Genomic DNA, 26966 nt, shown 5'->3' on the forward strand with positions numbered 1-26966 from the left:
AAAATCACACATGCCTAATACATTCCATAACATTGAACTGATTAACACAGCATCCAAATGGCAAGGGCAGGCTAATGCTCTTGCATGTCAGAATTAATATTAGGACAAAAGAAAACCCCAAACACACCAATATAGCATCAAACCAAACAACAAATTTAATCTAGTATGACATCTATGGAAACGAATCTTGGCAATGGAAATCTACTGTGCTATGTAATATTAGCTCGAGGTTTGTGCGGAATGCTATGAATTGCCAGGTCATTCAAGCAGTACTCTACCTGTTACAAATGCTTCTAGACAGGAGGTATGAGACAGCTGATGTACTTACTTAAAGAGAGTGGTGTAGATGAACTTGGGAGGCTTTGGGCTTCAAGAATCTGTAACTGAATCCTGCTGTTTATTGCTTGAAAACAGGTTCCTATTTGAAGTTCTGCTTTGCACACCTATAAAAAGAAGAATGTTGCTTTAATTTCTGGATTAAGTTGCATATAAACTCATGAAACACATGAATTTACTTATATGGATATTGAAATAGAAACCAGATTTATTCCACAAGCACCCAAAACGTGCTTTGGTGACCCTTTCCTCATGCATTTCTGTATACTGAGGTAGAGACAGATAAATATCACTTTATTCCATAAATACCCTGACACTTACCCAATATGATTATGGATGACCAGAGGCTTTGGAGTTTTACTATGTAAAATGTATTTGTGCCATAAATAAACAGTGTAAATGTAATAAGATCTCGGAGTTTAATGAACACTACACAAATGAAATGCTCAGGACAAACTTTAAGACCTGTTGGAGTATCTTAGAAAGCTCTATAAAAAATAATGCTTATGATCATACATTATTTCCAGTATCTCTCTCCCTATTTTGAAATATTAGGATGGAACTTCATGAACACAATCTGGAAGCAAAATTTAGGTTTTTGTAACCAGGCAAGCCTCAGGAGTTGGCTCTTTGTGGGGCTGCTTGTGTTTACGAGTTCATCTGAATCCTACCACTAATTATTTAATGCTCTCTGATGTCACACACAGAGGGGATTATAGATTCAGGTGAAGCATGAGGAGCATTTATGGTTATTCAATAACAATATCTACACATGGCAAGTATCATTTACATTAGAACATTACGGATTTATTCAGATGCAGTTTGCTTCCAAAATCATTAATTCAAATTTGATTTATAAAAAGTATTAGCATCTGCACACATTTTCATGGCAAACATATTAGGGGGAAAACCCCACAACGAAAATTAAGATGATCCTGCTGTTGTGACACACGCAGTTCTGTAACAACTGCCATACTGTGGGTGTGTCGCTGCACTGGGCTTGGGAATAGACAGTAAAACAAACCTTTTATTACATTTCTCAAAAGATAGCTTTACTGTAGTTTCTGATTTAACTGGTCCTATAAATTAACCCCGGTTATTATTATTCTTTCCTGTAACACTTAGCAACCACCTGCTGTTTATTGCTCAGTTAACTGCCTGAATTATTGCTCCAGAGCATGCAGCTTGAATACAAACACATTTAAATGGTTAAAACATCAATAAAGAGCAAGTAATACTACTTAGTACTTTTAATCCATAAGAATTCAGGCCGTCTACTTTGTGTGAACAAGAAAGATCTGAGGGCTGAGAATTTGTCATTGGTCAAAAATTTCCCCAGTTGCCACAGTGTGTGTTCCGCGTAACAGCTGGTTGCAGCCCTTTGCCCCAGAAGCGGCTGAGTTTCAGGAGCTTAGTTATAAAGTGTACAGTTGTAAAGTCTTTTGGAATGAAATACAAAGCGCAGGAAGATATTAATTATAACACTCAGATTTCCAGAATTAACCTTACACTTGTGATTTTACTTTTCTTCCCATTAATTTTCAGCTCTCTTTCTAGTGTATGTGATAACACTAGCTACCATGGCGTATGGTGCATAACTGGCGATCAGTCACTTACTGAAACTTTGGAAGGAGGCATTATATCCAACCAATGATCGGATTCCTGTGAATTGAGCTCTCGTAGTGGCAGGGAACACTCTCCGATTGTTTTCTTCCGGGGAGTCTGAGTTTGGATTTTAAACACTAGTCTTACAGTCTGCAGAATTTGCAATTTGATAGTAAACACAAAGGTTTCCATGAATTCAATGTCCTAAAAGAAAGGAACATATGTAATACAACAATGAAGAGCCCTATACACCATGAAACCCAGGGGAAAAAATGTTTTAAGCCTTACAAAAGGTGTAATTGGAAATATTCTTAGGCTGTCTTCATTGCCTACAGAGGTGTGTTTTTATAGCTAGATAACTAACATGGACTAGCTATCTCGGGTGAAATCCTAGTAGAGAGAACGCTCTGTACTTTTTACTGCAGTGTAACTAGGCAAGGTCAACTGCACATGAGAGACCAATTGTGTGATACACTGCAGAAATACACTACGTTCACCGAGTCTCACTATAAAATTCTAGGAGACAATTAAAACGCCTTGGTTATCTCATTGTAAAAACACACCTTTTTTTGGCAGTGAAGACATAGCCTTACAAAGTTCTCAGTCACGACATTCTCTGCCTGGTGCTGATTGGCTGTTTGTGCCAACCCCTCCCACCCTAGCTCTCTCATTCTTTTCACTTCAGCCTCAATCCACCTGCCCTCTCTGCCCCACCTGTCTTTACCATCTCTGATGACTTTCTATATAGCTAATCACCTCCTTACCAACCCCCCAAAAGGAATTCAACAACAAAACCAAACAAAAAATTTGTGGCACCAACATGGATGTTTACAAACCATTCCTCTGCTTGTATGTTACACCTCTGGCTCCTTCCGGGTGTCTGCCCTCTCTTTTAGACTATGAATCCTTCAGGACAGGGACTACCCACTACTCTGCCTATCCAGTACCCAGCACAGTGGGGTCCCATTCTCAGTTGACCTCTAGACAGTACCACAACATATCATTATGCTCTCACAGTCAGTAGGAGTTTGGGGATTGGCTTCCACAAAGTAGGCCCCTAACTTTAGGATTTCTATCCCCTTTGCACAAGCAAGGTGAATCTAGGCCTGTCTTTTTCCCATTTAGCCCTCCTGACAGGTCGAAGTGGACGCTCAGTCATTAATCAGCCAGTAGGACCCCGACACATGAGAAATGCAGAGTAAAATTTAAGGCACCAAATGATACAGTCCCCAATTCATATTTGTACAAAGAAGCAGAGAGAAGGGAACTCAGAAAAAAGGGTTAAATTGCACATTTCTCTAGAAGGGTTGGGAAGATCTAGACGTGTTGGGTAACATTTCAGACTGTGCCACTTTCTCCCTTCACGCCCAATTTTAATAATTAAATATCACCAAAGATAGTCATGGTGAGAGGCAAGCTTTTGAGCTTACACAGAGCGCTTCTTCAGGTCTGGGGAAAGTACTCAGTGTCACAGCTACATATAAGGTGGAACAGATTGTTTAACATAAGTAGTTAACACATATTTCAAGGGAGCATTCCAGGTGAAGTAGTCTGTTAACACACCTCCAATCATAAGGGAGAAAGGAAGGGGGTGGGAAGGAACGTGGGGTAGGGGGGAGTTGCTAGTAGATTATAGGTTGTTGTAATAAGCCCTAAATCCAGCATCTCTGTTCAGGTCATGATTTTCAGTGTCTAGCAGAGTTATGAATTTAAGTTCCAAGGCTCATCTTTTGAAAGTGGTGTGTAGGTTTCCTTTGTGCTTGTCTCTCTCACCAACAGAAGTTAGTTCAATAAAATACTCCTGGGGGAATTCTGTGCCAAAAAATCAAAAATTCTGCTCACCATATTTTAAAATTCTGCAAATTTCATTTGTCAAACTAACGCAATGTAATCACGCCGGTTTCAATTATTTTGGTAATTTATTTAAACTACAATACAATGGATGGAGAATGGGAGTGGGGAGCATGGGAGGAAATCCCCAAACCTCCTTTGCGTAATAGTAATGTAGCTAGGTTTGACCCGTTACTTCTAATTATTAGTCAACAAATATATGCAGCCACATGCTCAGTGTTACATCATAGGCAACTGAAGAGCAAGTGTGGCAATCAAACTCACAATTTATATTGGCTACCATCTCCAGAAAGGTCAGTAGCAAACAGTTTATGGAGCACATTTTGAGAGGAAATTTTTTTCAGTACAAAAATTTAGACCAGTTCTAATCAATAAAGCACCATAAGCATTTATAAGGCCACACTATCCTTTACAATAAGGCTCCTTTACACCACTCTGGCAATGTAAAGGAGCCTTATAACTTTTACACCTGTTTTATACTCTTGGGGGAATTCACTAAGAAGGAAGGCTGCTACATTCTGCTCTGCCTGAGGGGATAGAACCTGCCCCACACCTACCCCTCCACGCGGAGTGTGCTGCAATAGCAAGCACTCTCTCACACACATGACTGCCCAGCCTCCTTCCTCCCCCCCGCAGTAGTGGTTTACGTCTCTACCTGCTGCTCTAGGTGCCTGAACTGCCGGGGAAGGGTACATGACTACTCTTGTGGCTTCCCTTTGCTTCCCTGTCAGCAGTCATTTTTCTGCATGGAAGCAAAGAAATCTGCGGATAACAAGAATTCTGCATATGCGCAGTGGCACAGAATTCTCCCAGGAGTTAATAAAAGCTATTACCTCACCCACCTTCTCTCTCTAATATCCTAGGACTGACATGGCTACAACAACACTGCCTACAAAGATAATCAGGTTTTGCTCCTCCACTTCCCCCCAATACTAGTTCATATTTTCCAAAGTGTACTGTTAATTGAGCAGGGCCTCAACAACTCTGCTGTTTTTCAGCATTTTCTACGCCTGCAAAAAGCGGGTCTGTGAAAGAGAGAGGAATGGCGAGAGAAACAAGATTTGTCCCTTTTTTAACTTCTTAGAAGCCTATAGTGATAATGTCCTGACACTAAACAATTCTTATGGAAAACATGGTGCAAAGAAAATGAATGAAGTAGAAACAGGATCAAAATAATTTATGTTTGCAGAAAAAAAATGTATTGATGTTTTTCTGCCACCACTTACATTGGAACCTTCTTTGGCTGAAGATTTGAACTGCACTGGCTTAGGCAACATCAGAATTCCTTTGACAGAAATATAAGGATTTTCTCCACAACTAGAAGGCCAACTCAGATCTTTGCACTACGACATTGAAAACAGAGAGTCACTTTAGACAGCATAAGCCCCTAGCTTTAGGCTAACACAGAAGCATGCATTCTTGTTTACTGTATGGCATAAGGAAAAAGCTCCAGGATATATTTTTAAGGTAAATCAGACCACGTGTGATGTCCATGTTGCTTTAGAATTTAATTTTTGAAGTATTTGATAATCAATTTCTGCAGCAAGGTAGAATAGTTATCCAGGAAACTTTAGTGAATTAATTATATGGCATTACAGTAGTAGTCAGTCAGGAAAATGCCCCTAAGGCACTGTGTATTGTTCCATGCAAAGTTGCAGGGACCCTGGCTATTCAAAATTCCACGACCGCAAAATCATTCACAGTTCATGGAATTGTGTAAACACTTGCTGCACACACAAACAGAAAAGCCACAAGAAGTTACATCCCAAAATATCGGTGTTGTGGTTTTGCCACTGAAGTACTGGCAGAATTAAACATAGCTTTGCTCTTGAAATAAGATGCAGTGAAGCAATCACATAGGACCTGATTCTGCCACTCTTGCACACTACCTTACTCCACAAGCAGTCATACTATCCAGCATGACTAACCATGGCTAAGGCTACATTTTAGGTATTTTTAGTCAAAGTCACGGGCAGTAAACTAAAATTCACGGCCCGTGATCTGTCCATGACTTGTACTATATACCTCTGACTAAATCTTGGGGGGAGGATAGGAAGGGAGCAGGGATTAGTGATTAAAACAGTAAGAATCCAGGAGGAGACGACATCTTAAAAGAAGCACGTAAAGGTGTATCACAGTTAGGCCAAACGGAGGGTATATTTTGATACTTCAGTTTTGAGATTGTTTTACAGAAGCAAAGAGTCCAATCTAGCTGGGAGAACGGATACCACAGATTACTAAGTACACCTCTACCCAGATATAACGCGGCCCGATATAACAGGAATTCGGATATAACGCGGTAAAGCAGCGCTCCGGGGGGGCGGGGCTGTGCACTCCAGCGGATCAAAGCAAGTTCGATACTGCATTATAGGTGAAACTGCGTTGTAAGATTTTTTGGCTCCCAAGGACAGTGTTATATCAGGGTAGAGGTGTACAATAAAGTCTCCATTTGAGTCAGTTATACAAGCCCAGCAATATTCTCTTACATGCAAGATTGTGATCCAGATCTGTTCTGCAGAAGGAACATAACACAGTTTCACATTCATTCTTCCAAAGTCTCGTTCATCACCTGATAACGTAATGGTATCTGGGGAAAAAGCCAACAAGTCTTTTTAAAAGCCTTGCAATATCTTAGCGCCCATTCTGAAAAGCTGGGATGCTGTTCAGTTTTGTGACCCGCATATTTTAAAGCTCTCTCAAACTGAGTTTGAAATAGCTCAGCTCAGATTTTAAGGCCAGGAGGGACCAATAGAGCTTCAGTTTGATCCCCTGTATATTACAGGGCATTAAATGTCACCCATTTGCTCTGTATTTAGCCTAATAATGTATATTTGATTAAAACATATCCTCCAGAAATGCATCCAGTATTGATTTGAAACCATCAAGAGATGGAGACTCCACCACTTATTTTGGGAGTCTGTTCCAGTGGTTAACCACCTTCACTGTTAAACCTGTGCCTTATTTCTAACTTGAATTTGTCTGGCTTCTGCTTCCAGCCATTGGTTCTTGTTATGCCTTTTTCTGCTAGACTAAAGAGACATTTACTAGCTGGTATTTTCTCCCCATCAATGAACGTATACATAAGGCTAAGATTTTTGTCTCAAATATTTTTAGTGAAAAAGTCATGGACAGGTCACAGGTAATAAAGACAAATTCACGGAAGTCCATGACCTGCTGCTGACTTATTAAAAATAAGTGACAAAATGGGGAGGTAGAAGGCTCCAGAACCCATCGCTGCTGGGACTCTGGGGTCCCCCACTTTTCACGGTGGCCAGGGAGCTGCGCGTGGGGAGCCCCCCAGTTGACAGCTCCAGCCCCACCACCTGCAGTCACAGAGGTCTCTGGAAATCACAGATTCAGTGACTTCTGCAACCTCCATGACAAAATTACAGCCTTACTTATACACTAATTAAATCACTTCTCAATCTTTTACATAAACTAAACAAATTGGGCTCTCACTATAAAGGCATTTTCTTCAGTCCTCAAATCATTTCTGTGGCTCTTTTCTGCACCCTCTCCAGGTTTTCACCATCCTTTTTCAAAATGTTTACACCAGAACTGTATGCAGTATTCCACTATCCGTCTCAATAATAACAGTGGTATTGGATTGCAAGTTTCTCCATTAGAAAAGGAGGAGAAAGGACCAGAGCTATTACCATACTTCCCCTTTCCCCCTCCCCCCCCCAGAGTTAACTAGCCAGTTAATTAGGATATTAGTCAACTCAGGATGGGATTTTCCTGAGCACTGAAACTTGTGCTCCTATGGGTATCTCTATACTGTATATCACAGGGTGCAACTACAGCTTGAGCGGACATACCCGAGTTAGCTTTAATCTAGCTAACTCAGATCCTGGAGCAGTGAAGCTGTGGCAGTACATGCTTCAACAGGGGCTGTATAAGCATGCCTGGACCTCTGGGTAATTACTCACGGGGCTAGCCCAAGCTGAAGCTTGCGCTGCCACAGCTTCACCGATCTAGCTAGCTTTAATCATACAAGCTGCAAGTACGGCATCTCCATATCTTGGGTCGTTAAGGTGCTCTTAAAAATCCCATGTTCAATCTCTTTCAATAGGAAAGCTGCAGATGGAGGACTGAGTAAAGTAGGCATCTTACACGTCAAGTTACAAACTACCCACCAATTATTTTGCTCCTCAATACCAATCCATAAAACCACTGTCTGCAGAAACACAGTGTAATATTTTAGATATCACTGTGTGAAGGAAATTATTCCATTGCTGGTTTCAAAAACAAACAATTATTACCCAGGCTCCTGTTACTGCCTTGCGAATCCTTCTTCGAGGAGGTACTACTGGGTACACTGGAGACTGAATCATATCTCTGCAAAGAAAATGCCTCTTTAATCAGAGCAGTGAGTGTGACAAAGAGCCCAGCAAGTTCTGATCATAAAAGATGGGACACACTGATAATTGGGAAGATGTAAATTGAAGTTCTCTCATTCCTTACTAACCCTTGAAGCTGGTAGTGCAGAATTCCTTGGTGGTGGGATTTAACATAAAATGCATTCACAGTTACCATTGATTTTTTTTGCCCTACTGATGCATGAAGGTTCTGTCCCATTTGCATAAATGGGAGTTAGTAAGATCTTTATTTCCTGCTGCACCAATGGAAAACTAACCCCTTACATCACCCCACTGTCCAGTTTTATATTTTGCAAGGGAAGTGCAAAACAGGGAACCACAGTTGCTTATACTTTTCTGATAACCAACTGACTCAAATGTCCCAACTATACTGTGGGGGAGAAGGGAGGGATTAGGAAAGAACCTAGTGAAATTATTTACGATTTTGAACTTTTTCTTCAAGCTCTTCCACTGCACATCAGAATGGCCCTTAAATGTTTACTCTTGAAATGTGATGGTATCAGGCACAGGTACAAAAGAAAATGAGTTCTGGGTGTAGCCTAAATTATTAAAAACTCACCTGGATGACACGATGGGGTGGATTTGTGAGATCAAACAGCGAATGGCTTAAACCAGGTGATCCAGGAAGTGTGCTACTCCTTAAATCACAAACTGAAACAGAAAGGGACAAACATATTTACTTTGAACAACAGGAACAACTAACATTTTTACTGGCAGGAAAAGAAAAGAAGAGAAAGTAGTTCTTAGTAAATGCCAGATTCAAAGCCAAGTTAATGTTTGTCCATCCCTAAACTTGCTTATTTCATCCAGTCTCAAGCCAAACAAACAATTATAAGTTTGAAAACATTCATAACCATTTAGGTGCATGTGGATGTTCTGCATGGTAGAGCACACACACACACACACACACACACACACACACACACCCAGGGCCGGCTCTAGGCACCAGCCAAACAAGCTGGTGCTTGGGGCGGCACATTTTTAGGGGCAGCATGGCCGGCGCCAGAATGCCGCCCCTAAAAATGTGCCCCAGCCGCCCTAGCTCACCTCCGCTGCTGCTGCCACGGCGCACGAAACAGCTGATTCGCGCGCCGCTACTCACCCTCCCTCCCAGGCTCTCAAACCTGGGAGGGAGAGGGAGCAGCGGCGCGCAAATCAGCTGTTTCGCGCGCCGCGGCGGCTCGGGGTCTCCCCCTCCCTCACAGGCTCTCAAACCTGGGAGGGAGGGGGAGACTCCAAGTGGCCGCAGCGCGGCGCCGCTTCTCCCCCTCCCTCCTCCCCCCAGGCTCTCAAGCCTAGGAGGAGGCAGGGCTGGGGATTTGGGGAAGGGGCGGAATTGAGGCGGGGCCGGGGGTGGGGTAATTAAATCAGGGGGCCGGGTGGCCAAAATTGTTTTTGCTTTGGGCGGCAAAAATCCTAGAGCCGGCCCTGCGTACCCCAGAGCCAGACCCAAATCACTGCATTTTTTAATATATTAACTACAGGGTTACATATTGTAACTGCAGAGGGCATGAAAAATAACTTTCGTAGGGATATTAATTACAGCATACAATACACTTTGCTACAAAACAAAGTCTAGGTTAGTGACAGTTCATACCTGGAGCGGGAAAAAACTTGTCTGTGGCTTTTGCTGAACAAGTTAAAATAACCCTTAAAATATAGTTCATTAAAAGTGCCTAGGGGGTGGGACCAATCATGAAAAATTGCAACACTGTTTCCATTTTGAAAGGTTAAGACCCAGCTCCCTTTCATTTTTAAAAACCAGCATTTTTACCAAAAAGGGGTACTGAAAATGGAGTTTTGATTGAAAGAGTCAGTGATTTATGAATTTTCTTTGGGGGAGGGAAAAAACCCATTGCTGGATGAGAAAGAGCTGGTCATTGTTTTTCAAATGAAAAGCTAGTTATAGTTTAAGAATAAATCATGAAGAAAGAGACATAAGGAAATGAGAATTTCCAAACGTTTCTGCAGCTTTTATTTTACTATTAAATTCAAGAAGCCATTAGGTGCTCAGCAAATCCAGTCAGGCTACGTGCACAAGGGTGCACAGTTCACACTGTAAGCAATAAGGAAGTGCAAGAGTTAAGGTTTCAGCAGCAAAGTTGACACTGCTGCATTACACACAATTTTATAAGATCAAACTGCAATAGACAGAACTACATATATAAGCAGAAAAAGGGAAATGATAGATGCCTTAGAAATACCTATGTGCCAAATACCAAACTGACATCCTCTGCTGCCTCCTTATTTCTTCATGCGCTTCTCTCTCCCCAATGGCAGGAAGTAGCATTGCTTATGGAATGTCTTAGCAAAGAGATGGGTCTGATCTTTAGAGCTGGTCAGGCTTGGGGTTCAAACTGACCTCCTTAGTTAAGGTTTTCCACAACAAGGGTCTCATCACCAAGAGTGCTTTGTCTTCTGCACCAAGGAGTCTTATCCTTGGCTGTGCCTGCTGCAGTCTCTCTGTAGGTCATAGTTGTGTTGCTGGGTCACAGATGGGGAAACTGGTCTCAACAGTCCAGTTCCTAGTGAGTTTTGTAGATTAGAATTAGGACTATAAAGTCAGTCTGGAGGCCATAGTGGCACAGAGAACCAGTGAGGTAATTTATCATTAACCTTTCTTGCTAAATGAGCAGACTGCTGCATAATGCAGTTTTCATGTTGCATCTACATTTAACTTCAGGTAGATCGAGTTGCAACAGTTTAACTGGGAGGTGACAAAAGTGTATTATATCACAATAGCAAGGTCCTCATTTGAGAGCTGGCTAGCTGTAGATGGTTGAAGACAGTACTCATCACTGTTGGCATCTTTTTTTGCCCAGAAGCCGTGCAGAGTGGCTGTGCACCAGCCAAATACCCCAACATCGATAACAGAAAATACACCTTAACATGGGTGAGTTACTGTCACTGTTTTTCAGAAGCTTTTCAACTCCATCCCAATGTCACTGTTCAAGAGGCCTGAAAATACCTCTAACTCCACCATGTTGACTAATCTCCAATTTTAAACCTTCTAGAAGGCCACTTGTTACACTGGTTTCCTTACTGCCTGGTCTGTATTTTCCAGTATTTCAAGAGATTTCCATTATTCGCAGTTCAAAAGGAGGACACAATGAAAATGTGGATGTTGTCGTTTTCAGTTGCCTCCTCACTACCTCCCAAAGGAAATAATCAATTTTGCTTAGTATGAGCGGTCATGACAGAGTAATGTTCTTCCCGAGAGGGAGAAAGAGGCAAAAAGGAAAAAAATAGTTCTGACTTGGCTTGGAGGAAGGAGGGGAAAGCAGTAACAGTATTCAGATACATTTTAGTGAAGATCTGTGGGTCTGGGATCACTTCCAAATTATCTCTCTTTGTTTGCAAGAGAGAGACAGGACTTCTGGTCCGTTTACAAAATCTTATACAGAAATACTGGGTTACAGAAACATGCAAGCCCTTGAAACATAGTTTTGATGTAATGGAAGCAAATGAGCGGAGGCAAGCCCATAACTTGATTTAATACAAGGTGAAAATATATTTACTGAAATATAATCTATATGCAAAACAGAGGAACTCTCATAGACTATTGGGAAACTTATCAAATTGTTTACTCTTCTAGCTTAAGAAAAGGATTACAAATCAGTTGGAGGTTTTGAAGATGGCATATTTACAGTATGTTTCTAGTACAGCTGGTTGACATTTTTCAGATGAACAGACTGACAAAAAAGAGTGGCTTTTTCCAAAACAAAAAATGTTCACAAAAAATTGGTAACCACAATTTAAAATTTTGTGAAATTTCATTTTATAAAAAACAAAAATTTTGATTAACCCATTTTCAAAACTGCTTATTTTGAACCCTATGAAATGAAAAAAAATTCAAAAATAAATTTTCTCTTCTACATTTTTTAAACCAGTTCTAGTTTTAAGTTCCCAAGCATGCAACATAGTGGCACTTCTACATGCTGCAGCACAGCAGGCTTAGGAGAGTACCAGCTAGCTGTTGAAAGAGGTGACAGAAACCTTGCAAAGGAAAAATGTATATAAGGTCATTAATAGTGCAGTTCTCATGTTTCATCTATACATAAACTTCAGGTAGATCGAGTTGCAATAGTTTAACGGGGAGGTGACAAAGTGTGATATCACAATAGCAAGGTCCTCATTTGAGAAGAAGGGCAGAGTCTCCTGGTTAGCTGGAAATGGTTAATGACAGTACATATCACTGTTTGGCATCTTTTATTGAGGCAACTTCTGTTAGTGAAAGGGAGAAGTTTTCAGGCTTACATAGAGCTCTTCTTCAGCTCTGTGTAAGCTTGAAAGCTTGTCTCTTTCACCAGCAGAAGTTGCTCCAATAATAAATAGTCTCAACTCTTTCACTTAAGTGTCTAGTGAACAATAGTACTTGCTCTCAGGTTTATTAATATTAAGATCAAGTGTCAAATATTTTCTTAGTGTGTACCAAAGGTTGTATATGGGGTCTTTTAGGCTATGAAGAGGCAAGAAGCAAGCAGAGTTGTTGGGAACAAGGAGGAGCCGCCCGTATCGCATGACCAGCTAGTTCTGTGGCCAACAGACCAGAGTTTGGGAATTGCTGTATTCAGACATACCTTCCATATTCCCAATGGGTGCTCTCTTCTGCATTTAAACCTTCTGGTCAGAAAGGAAAGAGAACAGGATGAGTTCTTACCTGATCCATATAATCTCACATCCGATTTTTCTGGGAAGCGCCTAGTCAGATCCGGTGAAATATTCTGCTGCCTATAGAATGGATTATACACCACGTCACCATGGGGCCCCTGCTGGTATATATTGGAAAGTTCTGCTTTCCTGTCACCAACAAATGCTCTGGCAGATCCTGTGAAGCACAACATAAGCCACGTGTAAGAGTCTTAGCAGTTAATGAACGTATTGCCACGGTTCACGAAGCAGGCAACATGCCTTTCAACAGGTTATGTCAGATTTCTGCACTCTTAGGAATTACTGGCACAAAAATGAAACTGTACATTGAGAAGTCATGCACACACACCCCTTGGAGTTCCTTAATATAAACCTAACCTGATTTATACATAGATAGTTCCAAAGACAGAGAGCAAGACAAATATTCACAGGAAACTGGGCCATGTATGCAGAGAACCTGTGCTTCCACATTGGCTCTATCCCAGTGGGGCATCTCACTTTGCTATACTAGTCCCAGAACCTTCAGGAGGGTCTAGGAAGAAGAGAGAATATAGCCTGTGGCTGTGTATACTCTTCGCTTAATTTCAATAGGATACCTATCAGAACAGAGAAGTAAAATGACTTGCCCAAGATCACTCACTCATTGGCTGAGTCAGGAATAGACCATAGAATCCCTGTTTCCCACCTGCATGCTCAGTCCATTAGACCATAGCTGCTCTACTTTTCTTTCCTCTTCTTCTAACGAGTTCATGCAAAATATTAAGGTCTTGGTAAACAGAACAATAACACAGATTGACATAATTTCATTTTATTTATCTGAAGCCCCCCATCCATTCCTCTAGATGGTGTCAGAATGAATAAAAATAGAGAATAACTAAAAGAATCCTATATAACTAAAAAAATGATCATTCAGGAATTCAAGTGTGATGGAAGCACTAACACCAGAAAGTTAAATTAGTTCAGAGCATTCAGCCCTTTAGATGAATATTAATATTAACATATGGGGTCAAAAACTGATATTTCCTTTCGCTAGCTTAGCTTCTCATGTAAGACCACGAGACAAACTGTTGCAAGCCTTGCAAAGAAAATTTGCCAGAGCATAATCACTTTCAGTAAAGATGCAAGCAGCAATTCTGAGAGCATGTCCTGTTTAAAGAAAGGAAAATACACAATCACACATATAGAAAATGGTGTTGCATTAAAAGCAGAGTTTGGACTGTTATGGCTGAAAACCAGGTACTCTAATGGTTCTCTTTAACATATTAGTGCTTTAGTTAGTGTTACATTGTAGTGAAGAAGGAATTGCAGCACATTTCTCTAAATTCAATAAATCTTCCTAAAAAAAGTACAGTTTGCCTTTAACACAAATAGCGTTCACAACTCTTAAAAGCTATTTGTCCTTCCCAAATATAAATATACATTTTCACTGCTATGAATGAACATAATCATTTCAGAAAGACACAGCTTTTTATCTGCTATAAGAATTATACTTAAGTAGGGAGGAATAGATCAGTGGTTTGAGCATTGGCCTGCTAAACCCAGGGTTGTGAGTTTAATCCTTGAGGGGGCCATTTAGGGATCTGGGGCAAAATCAGTACTCTGTCCTGCTAGTGAAGGCAAGCGGACTGGACTCAATGACCTTTCAAGGTCCCTTCCAGTTCTATGAGATAGGTATATCTCCATATATTTATTTATATTAAATGCTTACTTATGAGGCATATTTGTGAAGAGACACTTTTCATAGCACATCTCTGAGCTCTCCAGAAAACAATGATCCCAGATACCAATGAACAAAAGTCACCTGATAGTAGCATGATGTATAGTAAAAAAAAGTCTAAAGGTCTACACTTTTGCAAAAGCATGATGCTTACAAAATAAGAAATTTGTTTGTTGAACATACAAAGCAAAGCAATCAAAGCTGAGTAAAAGTATTGTTTTATAGTGGACCACGTATTATTACAACTGAATAATTGAGGTGTTTTCCTGCGCGCGCACACACCCACCCACACACACCCACACCCACCCACCCCAGTAGCTTCCTGCTTATGCCCAGAGTGGCCCTCAAAAGTGCAGCTAGTCGAAAAGCACTGGTATTCTCTGTTGGCAAAACGTCATAGCAACTAGCCATTTTCAAAATACAAAATGTTTTGACAGTGCAACTGTGAAAGATATGACAACCCCATGCAGTATCTTTGGGGACCACTGCATTACACTTATGAATGGTTTATATAGGATTGTGTTCTTCTCCAGTGGCGAGCAAACTTTCCCTTATCGTTAACGGAATCTGTCCATGCCACCCCTCCATTACCGCACAGTCAAGGCTTCCTCAGCAGCCAGCCTGCACTCCTAGGGCAGGACCAATACCTGCCCCTTCCCCCTCGGGTTTCCAGGGTGGAAGAAGGTGCACGTGATGATCTCTGGGGGCGGAGCCAGCACTGGGCACAGAGACTGACAGGAGCAGAAATCGGTGCAACACCCTGACCCATAGGCTGGGTGGCCCGCTGAGGTGAGTCAGGGTGGAGATAGCACTCCCTCCCTGTCCCTGGTGGGGGCTGGTGCAGGCCCCGCCACACAGGGCTAGCCCGAGCTGCCTGGTGCCGCCGCTTGCCCCCCAAATGTTCCTTCATGCCCCACAGTTTGCACACTACTGTTCTACTTCATGGGGGAGGGTTATCACAGCTCCTCCAGGTACAGGATGGGGAAGGCTGTGATTAAGGCAAGTTGCCAAGACTGAACAATACCAGAGAGGTACTTCCCCCCACATGTGGTTTACATATACTCGTTCAGACTGGGTTCTCCAACAACTAGGAGACAAGTAATGTGTTTTTGGTATAAAAAGCTGAATTTAAACAGACTTCCTGATCCAACAAATGGATGTGCGCTTTCTTCCAATTCTGCTGAAAGGTTGGAAGGCCATTTGCCTACTGAACTCTCCACATGGAAGATGGGTGATTCCTGGCACGTTTAGTAGATATACAGGACATTTTAAGGTTCTCTCTGTGTGCTTGCATCATTAAAATACATATGCTTGCTTTGGAGAGCTGTGTGCTAACTCAAATGTTGGCCTACACTGGTCATTGTCCTTGGAGAGAAAGCCACTGAGTCACTACTGCTGCCGGTGGGTCTCAGCACCCCATTCCTTACATGGGAAGTTTGGCTGGTGTGGATGTCTAAGGCCTTTTCTGGTCTCCAGACCTTACAAAACTGCCTTTTCACATTGCTTTTTTGCAGGTAACTTGTTTTCCTCCAGGTGTCCTTCTCTACTCTGAGTGAAACTTGAGACTTTGGGGCTTTATTGATGGATGTCAACGTTGAACATTTCTCATCTTGCAGAATGAGTGGGTCCATACTGTGAAAGTGTTCCTCAAAGCAGCTCTTGTGGAGGGCAAGAGAGCAATGACTGAGGAAAAGGCAGGAGACTGGGCTTCTGGAGAAATTCTTAATCTCAGAATCTGCCATGAATATTTACAGAAGGGGCATTCAGCATCTTTGGTTTCTCCAAGATGTAACAATGGCTGAACAGCAGTTTCTGGGACCTATATATTATTAACTATTAACTAATTTCTAGATGCATGGATTTTTACTAAGAATGTTAAAAAAAAACGCCTAAATAAAACACCAAACCCTCATTTTGCTATAATGCCAAGATAAAATTAGTTTAAACATTAGAAACAGAGAGATTGTCTAAAACCAAAATTCCTGGACCTACCTTCAAATTTTGGTTAGGAAGCATTGGAATCCAAACCAGCATCTGGAGACTGGTTTGATTTACATCGCTTGGGCACAGACCTAATTAAAATATCTAATGAAATGGTGTCATTTTTCTGCTGGGTTTTTTTGGCGCTATTTCACCACTGTGAAATTTAGTTTACCTTGAATTTCCCCAACGTGCGACAAACTGCCAAGATTCTTGGGTTGTATGTAAGCTAGTTTAAGCTGAGGGAGCACAAATGGGACCTCCCTGCCATCCGATGGCAGTTTCGCAAGGAGATAATCCTCGGAACAGCCAACTTGACGCTTAACTGACACAGAAGACAATGGAGGTTTCTCCACAATGCTTTGCCTGTTTTCAGCTGCAGCTTCAGATTCCTTCTCCATGGAAACTGTTAAAAAAAAATAAAGTGCATTCAGTCTGAAGGGATCTTTTGGGTTTAACAGGATCAAGGATTCAGAGGGTTTCCTTACTGTCATTGCATATAGGAGCAGCACTGGAAAGTTTACTGATTCTGGAAGCATTTGTTCTGTCCCAAAATGTGTGGCCACCCAGACTTTATTGTAATGAGCACCTTGCTTTCACTTCAGTTCTTACAAGACTTCACCATACAGTGTATCATGATCCAGTAAGAAAAGTGATTAATACACTATACCAATTGAAAGCTGTGATTACAAGCTTCCAGAAAGTAGAGCGCTGAATTCTAGCCTTTGTTATTTGAGAGCAATAAGACCTTTACATGACCCTTAGTGTAACAATGGTTTTTGTTTTTGCTGGTATTCCAGGGCCAAATACAACAAGCAGCAGTCTTTGTACAATTGTCATTTTCGTCTCCAATTAATAAATGTTAATCAGCATATGCTAACTTTCAAATCGAGGCTATAGTTTGGATGCTGTAAAATAATTCAAGTTAATCCAAAAGAAGTGGATGATTTAACATTTTATCTCTGGGAAGTGTTATTAATGAAGCTTCAATATCAAAACTATTAACCTGCATGTTTATTATTATGGTGTGAAACTCACAGTCATTCTTTTCCTTCTCCACGTAGAAACACCCTTTGCAGCAGTTCTTTAGGCATTCTTTCGCCATAGCTTCTAATATTTCAACTTAAGTGAAACACAAACAAGGCTCCAACGCAGAAGTCAACCCTGAAAACACACAACATGAGAGTAGCAGAAATTAAAATGCAACACCATTATTTTAAAATTACTGCCACATCACATCCTGAGGCCAACGCCATTGTCTTCAATAGGAGCAAGAGCAGCAGCATTAGGTTTATCGTATTTTAACTAGTTTTTCTTATACATAAAGCATGGAGATGGAGAAAAGTATCATAAGATTTGGTGTTTTTAAGGCTGGGACACTGAAGATAAACAAAATGCTTCTTTTCAAGAGTGTGAATGCTCTCCTCACATTCATATGAGCCACTAAGCTCCACAGAGTTTATTAGCATTAGTCAAGTCAGTTACAAGATGTTTCTTTTTATCCAACTTCCTTTGTTCACATAGTCCTTTTGTTGTCCAATATTTTCACACACAATTTTACATTACTCAGTGTAAATTCCATGTTTTACATATTGACGTGATATTTATGCAGGATACCAAAAATTACTTTTTCCATGGAACTACTGGTTTCTCAGGTTGTTTATGTATCAAATGGAAGACCGATTTCATATACAACTGTGTCCGCCACACATATAGAAGAGTGGAAATTGCTGACAGCCTCTAGCAAACTAAGTGGAGAGGAATAAAAACAAACCTATAACAGTCGGTTAACATTAAAAGTACTTTATGACAGTAATAAATGGCCTCTTATTTAAATGTCTCTTTTACTCATATGCTGATAATCTCTTTTCAGAGAGACAAACAGCTGCACAGCCTCCTGTCCCATATTCTAGCTGCCTTATTATCTACACACATCTCAAATGTGCATTTCTTTACAGAAGATAGTGAAGACACAATCCCCTCCCTTTGGAGCTACAAGATGAGGTCAAACAGAACATGGAGACAAGCAACGGGGTGGGAAAGACAACAAAGAGAAAAGATGGGAGTTATACGAAAACAGACTTATGGTTGGTTATCTTAGTCACAGGAAATTATGCTGAACATTTTCATGATCCAGTATAGAGACTACTCCCATGTATACTTTGAACAGTTTGGTCTTTTTTTTTTTTTTTGTATGCAAAGAGACAGCTAGGGAGCACCACACACTTTGATCAAATGATTTTATTGCTAAATGTCAATTCTATTAACAAATACGGTTTCTATTAGATGCCACCAAATATTCCAATAAATTCCTTCTGGAGCCATTGTAAATTGTATAAATTTCATCTAAGTAAGATGAAACACACAGGCATTTTGCCATGTGAGACTTTTCTTTCAACTGTACCTATCAGTGGGAAATAAGTGACCAGTGGGTACCTAATTATACTAATGACAAGCATAGCATATATGTTTTAATTTGTTAGCCATGATCATGCATAACCCACAAGTGGCTTCACTTAGAAGGCTGTGAATACATGAGTTCAAGATGGCAATGTAAGTGAAAAGTAAATGGAAATGCCCTCTCTCTAGAAAAAGGTTTGTCATTATTACAATTGCTGCATAAAAGGTCCAGAATGGCTAACTGCAAATGGATATTGCTTCATCAACTCTCTCTCTTTCTCAACTGGGAGCTGTGGTTGGAAATACGTGTCCATATAGCCCTCTTGCTTTTAGTTTCAGGTGTTTGAAACCCTCGTAAGTCACAACAGTGAATGTTCCACCAGTGTGGCAAGAGCCTATGGTAATTTTAATTTACTTTAACTTCTCTGAAGGGTTGTGGTTATTTTCAGAAATGAAGCTGGGGACCACAACTTCATCTAATATGGTTTCTTATCTATTTCCCTTCATGCTCAAGATCTCACTGTGGGCCGAGTTAAACACCAGTAGCCCAATGATTATATATTCAAATATGGTAACTATTATTGGCTCAGAAGCAGCCTGAATATGGGACATATTTTGCTGAAAGACAGAATGCTACCCAGGAAACTGGAGAATATTCTGCTCCTTTGGAAAAGGAGTTACGGGATCTTTAACTTTCAACGATAGGCAGGACCTTGGTTTAATATCCCATTCCAAAGAGAACACTTCTCATTGAGCATTAAGGAAGTGATATATACTGTAGGAAGTGGCCTCAGAATCATTAATGAGCTCATTTTACCATGTGGGATTTGAATCTACAATCTTCAGACATTAGAACACTACCAATGGATTACACCAATAGATTTTCTGCACATCAATTAAAAAGATGTACAGTATAAGAATTTAACTGTTTATCTGGTTGATGAAGGGAAGCAAGATACTATACAACACCAAATCTGATTGACTGCCCCTACCCCTCAGGCCCATACCATCCCTTGGCTAAGCATTGTGGAATTAGAGGTTTACTTTGCTGATTTTCCTTCCCAGTTTTTATCAGTATGCAACTGGAGCCTATATTCTTTTCTCTCTTTCACAGTATTTAAACTGGGCTTGTAACAGCTGCTAAGTTTGCTCTAACCCAGCGGTGTGAAAACTAGGACCTGTGGGCCACATCCGGCCTGTGGGACCATCCTGCCCGGCCATTGAGCTCCCGGCCGGGGATGCTAGCGCCTGGCCCCTCCCCCACTATCCACCCTCCCCCGCAGCCTCAGCTCGCCATGCCACCAGCGCTCTGGGTGGCAGGGCTGTGAACTCCTGCCGGGCAGCGTGGCGGCTTGGTTGGCTCTGGACGGGCAGTGCGGCTGCCAGTCCTGCTGCTCTGAGCGGCATGGTAAGGGGGCAGGGAGCAGGGGGTGGAGAAGGGGCAGGGGATGGTTGGATAGGGCGGCGGTCAGGGGACAGAGAGGTTGGATAGGCGTGGGAGTCCTGGGGGCCTGTCAGGGGGCATTGAATAGGGGCTGGGGTGCCATGGGGCAGTTAGGGGTGGGGGGTCCTGGGAGGGGTCAGTCAGGGGACAAGGAGCAGGAGGGGGTTGGATGGGTCAGGGGCTCTGAGGGGGGCAGTCAGGGGCCGGGAAGTGTAGGGTTACCATTCGTCCGGATTCCCCCGGACATGTCCGGCTTTTTCGGGTTAAAAATAGCGTCCGGGGGGAATTTGTCAATGTCCGGACTTCCCCTCCTCCCCCCTCCCCCCCCATGCAGAGCGTGCGCGCGGCTTACAAAGCAGCCGGGGCTCCGACAGCCAGAGCCAGAGCCCTTCCTGCACTTCCCCCTCCTCTCTCCTGAAACTTGACACCACTCCCCTCCTCTCTCTCCCTCCCTTTCCCTCCCTGCATTCACAGATCGCCGGCCGTTCGTCTGGAGCTCCGAGCCTGCTCCCCTCCCCCGCTTCCGAGCGCGCTGCTCTGCAGCACAGTAAGGGGGCCGGGGGCCAGAGAAGCGGCAGGGAGGTTCTGGGGTAGTCAAGAGACAGGGAGGAGGGTTGGATGGGTCAGGAGTTCGGGGGGGCTGTCTGGGGGTTGGGGGTGTAAGGTTTTGGGCAGTCAGGGTACAGGTGGGGGGGGTCTCAGGAGGGGGCAGTTAAGGGACAAGAAACAGGGAGGCTTAGGTAGGGGGTGGGGTTCTGGAGGGCAGTTAGGAGCAGGGGTCCCAGGAGGGGGCAGTCAGGGGACAAGGAGCAGAGGGGTTTAGATGGGTCAGGAGTTCTGGGGGGGGCTGTCAGGGGGTGGGGGTGTGGATAAGGGTTGGGGCAGTCAGGGGACAGGTAGGGGGTAGGGTCCTAGGGGGCCAGTTAGGATGTGGGGAAGGTCTCAGGAGGAGGCAGTCAGGGGACAAGAGGCAGGGAGGCTTAGGGAGGGGGTGGAGTCCTGGGGGGCAGTCAGGGGACAAGGAGTGGGGGGGAGGGTTGGGGGTTCTGAGGGGGCAGGAAGTGGGAGGGAGTGGAAGGGGCAGGGGCGGGGCTAGGACAGGGGCGGGGCTCCTCTCGTCCTCTTTTTTGATTGTTGAAATATAGTAACCCTAGGGAAGTGGGAGGGGGCAGATGGGGATGGGAGCCAGGCTGTTTGGCGGGGGGGGGGGGCGCAGCCTTCCCTAACCGGCCCTCCATACAGTTTCGGAACCCCGATGTGGCCCTCAGGCCAAAGAGTTTGCCCACCCCTGCTCTAACCTCTGTAACAATGGTACCTAAGACTTGACAACACTTTGCTTGGGCAGAACATTCTCTATCTTAGAATGACCAGACTGAATTTATCACCACCACTAGCACAGAAACCAAAAGTCTTTTGGAACTGCCCCAGGCTTCCAAGGGCAGGAAAAACTAATTTTCCACACATGTACTGAACTTTTTCTGGTACATAACAGATCTACTAACTCATACCCCTAACATTATTGAGCAGGACCCACTGTGATACAGATATAGTTATACCCACTCATTACCCCAATGACAAAATTATCCTTTTCACCACTGTGCTGAGTCCCTTGCTTGGGAGGAAGGACATAAGCATTGTTTTAATGGACTTTATAATAATAGTAGTATCTTATTTCTGCATCCTAGGCAGATTTTTGTTTTAAATGAAATCAGGCCACATTAAAACAAACTATGACTTTATCATTTCATTAATGAAAACAGGAGATCAAGTCCAGTGTGGGACCAGCCACACATTTCTGTACTGTAAGTATGTATAAGAGTAATTCATCATCTACTGTACAGAAACAAACATGCTCAGATAATGCTATTTACACATTAATGTTTTACTGGCAGAGAAATATCAATGGCAAGCTGCAGAGTATACAGACACGTACTTAATGTCTACATCACAGCATTAGTTTAAATTAGACTTTTTAAAAAAAAGAAAGTTCCTAGAGCAAATGGGTAACTAAAAGCCATGTTTGTGCTAGCATTGTGTGTGTTAAAGAACATAATGGTTTCAAAGCAGGTGGCATGTTTTGGATGCAGTTTTGAAGCCTCTGCTTGTGCCACAAGCACATTACAGAAGCATGTTGAAGGCTTGCTGAGGGACTGATCATCTAAAACATGGTTTTGACTTATGTTGCTTAGCGTGTCTGACATGGTTCCTGTGTGATAAAGTGGATGCTCTAAAAACTACTTTTTAAAGCTAACCATGAACAACAGAATACCCTGAATTTGAGAGTAAAGCCTTTCGCTATATTCAGATGTTACAGACCCTTGTTTCCACTTTAGAAACTAAGTAGCAGTTAAAATAATTCAGAATAATTTATCTACCAGTCTGCAGTGCACTTAGCTTCTCACTCCTACATTTTCAAAGAGTCATATAGGATTAGCCACACAACTGCCACTGATTTTATGAATCTAGTAGTAGTGAAGTTATGTGGGATAGAGATTTGTTAACAGGTTCCAGCATTGCCAACTCCCACAATTTTATCAGGACTTTAGCAATTCTGGCATGTTTTTAACTTCTCATGAAAACCTGATCAAAAGCTGCTAACTCATGAATCTTCTCTTATTCAAAATTGAAAATATCTTAGGTTACTGCCCATGGGGCTGAGGACAGCAATATGGCCGATACTTCCCTACAGTCTGTGTGCACATGGAAGTGAGGCTGCCTGAGAAAGTTGGCTGAGATCTCCCACTGTTTTCAGTGAGATTTAAGCAATGCATATAGGCAAAATGGCTGCCACTCCAGGGTTCATAGGGCTAGACAGGACACCGGGGCTGTGAGGAATAGTAGAAATTCTGAAAGGAAGATGGGGAGAATGAAGGGGGCTGATCATGGAATTGCAGGAGAATGGTGGGGGCAGAGAATAGTGATGGCGATCTGCCACTAAGCCCTACCTTCATGTATGGTCCTAGAGCAGAGAGGGGGACCTGGGTCAGTAGAATGGGGGAAGGGTGATGCTGGTGGATCCTGGATGGAGAAGTCCCAGAGAGTATTAGAAAATGGATGTCTGTTCCCTCTCATAGGGATGAGGGAAGGAGTCACCACCTGAGCAGCTAGGGAGAGGTGTATATTTGGGTTTGTACTAAAGGTTGACTTTTCAACCTGAAATTCCCACACACGCAGTGGCAGAGGAATAGAGAGGAGTTAAAAAGTCAAAAGAGACTAAAAAACACACAAGGATTGGTTTGTTTAAAAATATCTTGTGATTTTTTTGGGGCATCTCAATTTTAGAGGGTTCTGACTCATGATTTTGGTTCTCTTAAGATTGGCAATACTGAAGTTCTGTTTTATACACTATTTAATAAAAAAAATCCTGCTGGGGAGTAGTATAGGCCTGTCCTTTATGTTCCAATAATTATCAAGTACTGCATGATTTAGGTGCTGGCTCTAAAGGAGGAAGGATTCTGTAAACCAGAACCCTTTGCTCAGACATCTAGTTACAAATTTTCAGTACAGTGCCTCACTGCTATACTCACATATAAATGAGGGCCAATCTATATTTAGCCCCAATTGAAAGAAACACTTATAAAATAGCAAAAATATATGTTAAGCACACATGAGAGATTGATGTCCCACTGCACCAAAGAAAGGCTGTGTCAGCATCAGGAATCCTGCCCTGCTTTATCTTCCAGTCACTGAGGCTGGGGCCCCATTTTGTTAGGTCTATACATAGAGAGAGTCCCTGATGCGAAGAACTTACAGTGTAAAAATGGACAAGACAGACAAAGAGGATGGAGGAAAGGAAGCGTTGTTATCCCCAACTTACAGATGAGGGACAGAGAAATTAAGTGACTTGCCCAAGAGTCACACAGGAAGACCGTAGCAGAGCAGAAACTGAACCCAGCTCTCCTGAGTGCCAATCCAGTGCTTTATCCACAAAGCCCAATCTTTCCTCACACCACATCTCAATATGAATTTGACTCTAGTAAGCTTTATCTTCCCCGATCATCCAACAGTTGGATAATCCAATATAACTCAGTGATAATACTCTAACAAAACATATAAAGTGAAAGTCCAATTATTCCCCTAATAACATAGAAGACAAGATGAAAGAATTGTTTAAAAAAAAAAAAAAAAAAAAAAAACCACCACACACAATCCAGAGAATTAAATCACTGCTTTTTTAATTTATTTAGCCCGGAGAAGATAATTACCTTAATGATTTCCAGGTTTCTCAGATAGAAATTTTAAATGAGTTAAATCAGATAAACTGGATATCAAAAGACTTTACTCCCAGATGCTTTCAGAATAATTGCAAGATGAGAGACACAAATGTTTGGACAGAGATGCAAATATTTTCAACAACTCATTAAATAAACTAAACAGGATCGGAAATAGCTGAATGTAGTATAAATATTCAAGGCTGGAAGTGGTCTCAAAGAAATGTCAGACTTGTTACTGTCCCATGATGCAAATATATTATTTAAAAAAATTAGAGCTAAAATAGCTTGTTTATTTAATAATACCACTGCTTTTTGGAGGTGGACATGTGTTTTTAAAGGAAGATAAAAGTGAAATATTCTGATCCCTGACTGGATCTGCCATACTGCAGTTTCCCAAAGGATTACATTTAGAGGACACACCAAAACAGTTATGAGATTTATTTCGAGCCTGAAATACATACAACTCATTCCCAGACTTTCATTCCACAAGTACATTACAGCACCACTGCAAATAGTAACGTGTCCTGACAAAATGGGAAGTATTCAGCAAACTAACTAGGAGGAGGAATGGTCAGTACCTATTAGCCATCTGGGGGCAAATGCTCAGCTGACATAGGTGGTCATAGCTCCACTGACTTCATTGGCACTGGGAGCATTTATGCCAGCTGACCATCTGCCCCTTGAACAGTGCCACTTTGGACTTTACCACTCCCTCACTAGGGACTGATCACTCAAGCCTCTGTTTTCTCTGCTGGCTGGATCTCAATCCTAGGAGATCCAGTCCACTTTAAGCCTTGTAAATCCTGCAAAGAGCATAGCTGTAACACCACACATCACTGGAGGTCTAACAAAACTCACTACAGCAAAAACTGCTTCCACTGCAGGCTGGAAAGGCTCCCTCAGACACTCCGTGCACGTCTTAGCAGGACCAACTGGTTGCAGCCGAATGTCGGGTGGGTTGTTGGGAGTAGCTGCGTAAGTGACGCTGGGCTGGGGAGACCAGGCAATTGGAAAGGGAAGGCTCCCAGATTAAAATATCAAGAAACTGGAGGAGCAGAGCAAATGGTTTTGAGAATTTTGCCTTCAGACAAAGATGTTTTGCAACAGTAGCAGCAAGGTAAGTACACGTATTCGTCGTTCACAACATCTATAAGCCAAAGTGAGTGTGTGGTTAAAAAACAAACAAACAGTCTTTTTTCAGTTCTGTAGCTAGGCTTGGCTGGTTCAGACCATACAGGTAAAATATGCTGTCACTTCGGGTAGATCTAAACTTGACTTTTTAATTGTGTACAAACAATTGTTAATAGGCCAGACACAAACATTTGTTCCTAGTGGAGTTTAATCCTAGGCAGCAGAAGGTTGTCTGAGTAGGAACAAACACTTGTGTCCAAGTTACCATTACTCAATTCTAGTGAATTCAAGTTAAACAAGTAAAAATTTAAGTGATCAGACTACTGAATTCTGCTGGTAGAAGTTACTATGTATGTAACTACAGCCTGGTAGAGAGGGATGCTTGCAGGTTTGCCTAGAGTAGCAGAACCCCTACAGCCAGTAATGCTTATAGCAAGCTAGTGGTACATTACAATATCTATGCACCAAGGACCCTATTCTTCCCTACATAGATATAACTTAAAAGCGTGGAAACCCTGGGAGTTGGCATACAGAGTCTCTTTCCAATTCTTGTGTCTTTTGGGAAAATGCAGGGAGGGCATTTGTTCCCATCCCCAGAAGAGACAGGAGATGTAGCCCCTCAAACCAATAGATCTTGGAAGAGATGCCAAAAGGGTTAGAGTAGAAATAGAAAAGTTCCCGAGAAGGGCAATGAAAATTATTACGGGCAGAAAGACTTCCATGTGAGGAAGAGACAAATAAGAGGCAATGTGACCAAGTATTACATCATGAACAGAGTAAATCTGGCTTTGCTATTAAGCCTCTCATAATACAAGAAACAAGATGACACACCATAAAAGAATAAATTTCCAACTGATAAAAAGTTGTGGAATTTTTAATATACACACACACAAAGCTATGATGGACTCTCACAAAACAGTACTGAGGCAAAGAGCATAGCAGGGTTTAAAAAAATCCCATATAAATATGAGTAATAAAAATACAGTTACACAGGGTAAGAGAAAACACCATGCTGCAAACAAACCACTAACTGCCTGGGGCTAGGAAGAAATGTCCCACTTGCTTAGGTTATTGCATAATGGTCCAGTGTGGGGGCTTTATACCTTCACGTAAAGCATCTGGTACTAGCAATGGTCAGAGACAGGATACAGGACTAGATGGAATACTGGTCGGCAGCAGCATGGCAGTATCCATGTTCGGGTATCCTCAATACAAGAGAGGCATTGAGGATACCCGGACACTGGAAATGAACGTCCTGG

At 42.2% G+C, this 26966-nt stretch overlaps 1 protein-coding gene across 6 annotated transcripts in view; it reads right to left on the reverse strand.

Moving 5' to 3' along the window:
* The window catches only part of TC2N (tandem C2 domains, nuclear), a 49674-nt gene that overhangs the window by 7615 nt on the left and 15093 nt on the right, over positions 1-26966 (reverse strand). For all 6 annotated transcript variants that reach the window (XM_065595626.1, XM_065595627.1, XM_005285409.4 and 3 more), the window contains 9 exons: positions 17557-17682; positions 16694-16924; positions 12832-12999; positions 8731-8822; positions 8055-8130; positions 6279-6379; positions 5019-5135; positions 1954-2145; positions 329-443 (listed from right to left, as the gene is read on the reverse strand). In XM_065595626.1, the coding sequence (XP_065451698.1) occupies positions 329-443; positions 1954-2145; positions 5019-5135; positions 6279-6379; positions 8055-8130; positions 8731-8822; positions 12832-12999; positions 16694-16924; positions 17557-17623 (1159 nt within the window). In that variant the 5' untranslated portion in view covers positions 17624-17682. The remainder of the gene's footprint in view (positions 1-328; positions 444-1953; positions 2146-5018; positions 5136-6278; positions 6380-8054; positions 8131-8730; positions 8823-12831; positions 13000-16693; positions 16925-17556; positions 17683-26966) is intronic.

This window comes from Chrysemys picta, chromosome 4, assembly GCF_011386835.1.
Source record: "Chrysemys picta bellii isolate R12L10 chromosome 4, ASM1138683v2, whole genome shotgun sequence".
Taxonomy (NCBI): domain Eukaryota; kingdom Metazoa; phylum Chordata; order Testudines; family Emydidae; genus Chrysemys; species Chrysemys picta.